This window comes from Centroberyx affinis, unplaced genomic scaffold (assembly GCF_046629955.1).
Source record: "Centroberyx affinis isolate AG114_WGS23_722 - 3 ecotype Tasmania unplaced genomic scaffold, CSIRO-AGI_Caff_v1 ptg000983l_1, whole genome shotgun sequence".
NCBI classification, from domain to species: Eukaryota; Metazoa; Chordata; class Actinopteri; order Beryciformes; family Berycidae; genus Centroberyx; species Centroberyx affinis.
In genome coordinates this window covers 30,265-35,977 of record NW_027279550.1, presented here as the reverse complement: position 1 = coordinate 35,977, position 5,713 = coordinate 30,265, and the positions used below count along the sequence as shown (strand labels likewise).

Here is a 5,713-nt window from a genome sequence, read left to right as displayed (position 1 = left end):
AGAGAGAGAGAGAGAGACAGACAGAGAGACACAGAGAGAGAGAGAGAGAGGGAGAGGGAGCAACAGTGCAATAAGTGGCCCACCATCAGAAACTACATTGACTGAGCGCCCACAATCGAATTAGCTAAATGAGTTGATGTGACAATAACAAATGATAAGACCTTGGAGCGTCTTTGGCTCATGGTCTTTGTGTTTATTCGACTGGCCAGGATGCAAGAGGATCCCGCCTCCAGAGCCAAACAAACAAAACATGCAGGGGACCACCGGCCATAGAGTCCAAACTGCTGCTACCTGGACAGGACATGGGTGGAGTTTGGGGAAGGACAGGCAGGACAGGGCAGCCTATTTTTTGCAGAAATAAGCTATTTCTGCAAATGAGATCAAAGGGTTGAAACATCCCGTGAATCATAATCATAGAATGCAGCACACAACATTTTACTCGTTACTCACAACATTTTACCGTTTTGATCACCCTATATGGTCCTGTGTGTGTGTGTGTGTGTGTGTGTGTGTGTGTGTTGGGAATAAAACCTATGTGTCTAATTGCTTTCGCACCCCGTCCGTCCTCACCTTGGAACTTGAAGCCCTCTATCTGCACCCAGAGGCAGAGGTCCTCGGTGTCACAGTCGCACCTCCACGGGTTGCCGCTCAGCCCCAGAGACCGCAGAGCGGGCAGGGCGATCAGGGTGCTGATGTTGAGGGCCGTTAGGTTGTTCCGGCTCACATCCAGGACCTGCAGAGCCATGTTCTCCGAGAAGGCGTCCGGGTGGATCTCCCCCAGCGCCGGGTTATCCGTCAGCCGGAGCATCACCAGAGACGCCAGGGGCCCGAAAGTCCGGTCCTCGATCTGCAGCAGCGTGTTGAACGACAGGTCCAGATAGGCGAGTTTCCGCAGGTTCCCGAAGGTGGACTCGGAGATCTCGGTCAGAGAGTTGTTGCTGCAGTCCAGATACACCAGATCGGACAGGTAGTTGAGCTGCAGCGCCGGAAGGTCCCCGATGCGGTTGTTGGAGATGATGAGCTGCCGGGTGGCGAGGGGGAGATCGCTGGGAAAGAGGGTGAGCTCCTGCCCGGCGCACTGGACCACCAGCTGGTCGTCGCACACGCATCTGTCGGGGCAGCCGGCTGTGAGAGCCGGGGACGGGGCCACCCCCATCACGAAGATAAAGAGGAAGAGGAGCCGGAGGGACTGGGCACTGGGCTCGGGCAGGAGACGCATGACGAGGCCGCCCAGAGCGTCATGAACTCGGGCTGAGCTGGACCAGGACTCCCCGGCGCTCCCCGGGCATCCTGCATGGGTCTGCGGAGCGGGGAGAGAGGCGAGGCGGCTACTCTGGGTGTCTGGCTGTCGGTGCCTGGATGTCTGGATGCTGTTTATATCCAGCCTCTCCTTCTCTTTCAAAAGGACTATCGGTCAGTCACTCACACGCACTCTGGCGCACCACGCACGTCGCCACAAGACAGCCGTGGTTTCGGAAGGTGACCGAGAGACGCTTAGTCGCTCTGTGGGTGAGAATCGTGCAGGCTTACCGGACTTTGTCCCACGTGAAAATACCAAAGCGGACCACTGGAGCTTGGGAACCGGCGTCTTGGTATTTCATCTTTGTGAATTAGTTGTCGCCAGCAGAGTGCATTGTTCATTTAGTTTCCAAACAGATGCCATGTCATGCGCAAATTTCCTGGATCGTGGATGTGGGTTCCCCCGGTGTCTTTTAACGAAGATGTAGGCTTCCCCGCTCAGTGTGTCCTTGTGTGTGTGTGTTGGTCTGTGGTAACACCACTGGCCAACAGTCAAATCTGTTTTTCTGAAGAGCGCGATGGAAAAGTGCGTTCCTCCACTCCGCTCAGACAGATCTGTGTGACTGTCGCTCCTACTGCGCTGTGATGTGCGCTCTCTCTCTCTCTCTCTCTCTCTCTCTCTCCGTCTCCCTCCCTCCCTCCCTCATCCCCTTTCTCTCTCACTCACTCCCTCTCTTTCTCTTGCTTATCTCTCTCCCTCTCTTTACTCCTTCTCACTGTCTCCTATCACGCTCTTGCTGCAGGTCTGTATAAAGAAATTGAGTGGTATGTGTGTGTAAGTGTGTATGCGTGTGCGTGTGTGTGTGTTTGTGTGGTGTGTTTGTGTATGTATGTATGTGTGTGTGTGTGTGCGTGTGTGTGTGTGCGTGTGTGCCTGCGCGCGCGCGTGTGTGTGTGTGTGTCAGACCATGCGGTTCGCTGTCAGAAAATCTGATTATCAGTGCCCCAGTGGTGACGTCACCAGGTGTTGCCCCTTCATAAAAACCAGACGTCCAGAGTACAGACCGTCTGATGGGCTGAAGGAGCCTGTCTCCTGCGTGTGTGTGTGTGTGTGTGTGTGTGTGTGTGCGCGCGCGCGCGCGCGCGTGCGTGCGTGTGCGTGTACGTGTGCGTGTGTGCGTGTGTGTGTGTGTGTGTGTGTATAAACAAGTCAATAATAATCTTGCCTGGGAGTCGCAGCCTGTGGCCATGCAGGGATTTAGCAGGTCTTATCTGCGCCCCTCATGTGGTCCAGTTGTCAGTTGTTCAGCGGCAAATTTCCCTTCATTTTGTCCCTCAGCAGCTTGTTGACAACATAATACACTTGAATTGGATTGTGTGCTGCGTTATTCATTTTGGCCTACTCAAATATTAATTTGGGAAGGCAGTGAAGTCACAAGTACAGCTGTCGACGTTTATGTGCATCACATTATCTGCATTAGGCTTTTAAAGGAGCTTGACGAGATGCTGAGGGCCAACTTGTGTCTTTGCTGCCAAACTTTCCTATATTGGTGTTGTCACTCACTGTAACAATGGCAATGTATATATTGGATTGAGTAGAAGGATGAAATAAAAAATGATAATTTTTTGCCAAGTGGTGGGATACTTGCCATCCCAACTATTGATTAAATATTGTCCATACCATCATGGCTTGTTTCTAACCTGTTAAAACGTGATTATAACCTGAAATATTCTTAAATAAACCAATAAAAGGAATGGATTAATCTGCTCCCTGCCCCAGGTAAAATTAAGCTCAGCCTACTTTGTTTTGGGCTATAAAAAAATCTCTTGGACATAATTCCTTCCACTTCCACCTACATTTTTTGTTTAAAGTACGGATGGATCTGATGCCTCCACAGAAGTGCTTTATTCAAAGGCCACACAGAGGTCATTAGTGGGCTGCAAGCGGCCCCTAAAGCAGCATGGGTAACACTGTCATAGGCTATTTTTTTTTCTCCAGTGGACTGATTTAGTATACTGTGGATGGGTTGTAGTTCGACTACAAACGTATTATTACAAAATACAGGCTGTGCCTTTCTCTTGTTGCAGCTCTTAGACCAGGGGTTCTTAAAAGTTTTAATTTCATTAATCCCCAAATAGACACATTAAGGCCAAAGACCCCATTTGATTTAGTCTCAGGGACACATATAAGATTTTTGTTCTTATTGATTTATTAAATTGTACAACTGTTTACACTGTACGTGGGGAGATAATGAAATGGACGTGGTTAAAGTGAAATCTATAATTAGAACAATCATTCTTATACATTCTCTAAATTAAACTATAGTAAAATTAAACTATTCCCCATTTGCCGGGAGCCCCCTGGAACCACCTCAAGGACCCGTGGAGGTCCCCGGACCCCACTTTGAGAAGCACTGTCTTCGTTACCAATAATTCATACCAGTTTGCATGTTCTAATTGTATAATATCCTCCAGTGGAACAGTCCACCCACCACAGCTCTATCTAACACGTTACACTCTCATTTGAGTGGGTTCTTAGAGGCTTAAAGGGAAATAGAGCGCTAACATTTTATAACACAGGATAAATCAGGGCTGACCAACATTTTAACATGGGACCGTGGGTCAAACATGGTATTGGACACTAATTGACTGATCATTTGGGGTGAAAAATAGTCTCTAATATGCCCTGTTAATATGGCTTATAATGAACCTTCTTCATAATATTTGGGAAAATATTATGAAATTGAATCCAAATAGCTCAAATACAGAATATTTTTCTCTTTTTGGAACACTTTGGGTGACAATTTAACAATAATATTGAATATTGAATGTTCTTCATAACAAGACAGTGTTAGCTAAATGTCTAAAATCTAAAATGTAAACGTACAATTTTGTAAAATAATCAACAGCAAACTGAATGCTGCTCACAACAGCCAAGTGCCTGACCAGAGGACAAGAGAACGGATGACAGATTGATACGTTTGTCAGAGTCACAGATAATTGTCCCGCTGCAGCACTGACACACTGACAACCTTATGCAACTATCTCCAGTGTGACATATCACGATACGAGGATAGCTTGACTGAGAACAGAGCAGTCTGGAGGAAGATGAGCCCGTTCGATCAGTCTCTCTTTCTGACGGCCTGTCTGTTACCTCTGTCATGGGTTTGCTGTCTTAATGGCCCTGCTGGATCGTATTCGCAGATAACTGCCTTGGTAAAGCCTCGCGATCAGAATCATTAGTGTAACTTTCCTCCCTGGCCGCTCCGAACGGTGTCAGCTTGCAGAAGCGTTTGTGTAAGCCTGTGTGTGTGTGTGTGTGTATGTGTATGAATGTTATGTGTATGTGTGTGTTTACATGGCTGTGTGTGCCAAGGATACCTGATAGGAGGCCTTGTGTTGTATGGTCATGTGTGTACAGTACATACTATGTGTCATGTATGTATGCATGCACGTACCTTGCTTGTGTGACAATATGTTTTGAGAATATGTGTGTGTGTGTGTAGAGGGTGTGGGCCAGGCTGAGCAGTGAAACATCTTTATTATTTAATAAGGGTGTGTGCAGTGTCAGCTGTCAGCAGGCAGACGGCCGGTCTGGCCCCCGGCCGGAGGGGACTGCCGCTGCTTCCATCAGACGGGACGCTCACCTTCACTCCACCTCTCCTCTTCAAAACTCTCTCCCTCTCACACCTTTTACTATACAGCTTCACATCTCTCTGTTTTTCTTTGGAAGGCTTCATTTTTTGTGGAGGCAAAAAATCATCCTACAAGCCCAATTTCAGAACAGAACATGGTGAATGTGGGCTGAACAATTCATTCTCCACCTCTCTCTCTCTCCTCTTCCTTGTGTAGCTGTAACTCTTATTTCCCTCCTTCACATTTTCTCTCCCTGTGGCTCAGTATGGTCACATCTTTCTCTCCCCATCTTGCTTCACTATCGTTCAGGCTGTAACTCACAGGTTTTTCTTTGAGCACATAACCATCTCCCTCATTCTAATGTAATTGGACCAGGAGTGAGATCATCTATCAGTCACCCTGACTGCTTCTACTAGGCTGTGTGTGTGTGTGTGTGTGTGTGTGTGTATCTGTGTGCACACTCTGGGGTTGGAGCAGGTTAAACAACATGTGTTTTTTTATTTATTGTCCATGTCTCCCTATCATTACATATAACATGACTGAACAGCAGATTGATATGAATGTGGTCAAAATACAGGATAGTTTCCTTGTGAAGTGCTGTGCATGGAGTTTTTACTTTTAATAGAATTACATATTATGTAAACATATGTTAACAAGGTTTGAACTGTTTACAAATCAGTGTCGCTCAGTAACAGTTGATGACATCAGCAAGTATCACATTCAGTGTCATTATGGCCATGTCTTCAGCCTGATGGCAGGTCCAGGGTCAGTTCTGGCTTGTTGATGGCTGTTGGTTCTGCAGAGTCAGCAGAGCGTGTTAATCCACTCCACCCTGCTT

At 47.5% G+C, this 5,713-nt stretch overlaps 1 protein-coding gene across 1 annotated transcript; it reads right to left on the bottom strand.

Annotated features, from left to right (window-relative positions):
• Positions 1-570: 570 nt before the first annotated feature.
• lrrc52 (leucine rich repeat containing 52) lies at positions 571-1,219 on the bottom strand (the record flags this gene model as incomplete). Its single annotated transcript, XM_071522385.1, has 1 exon — positions 571-1,219. A coding segment is annotated over exon 1 (649 nt), but the record flags the coding sequence as incomplete, so codon positions are not given.
• Between the last annotated feature and the right edge of the window lie 4,494 nt (positions 1,220-5,713).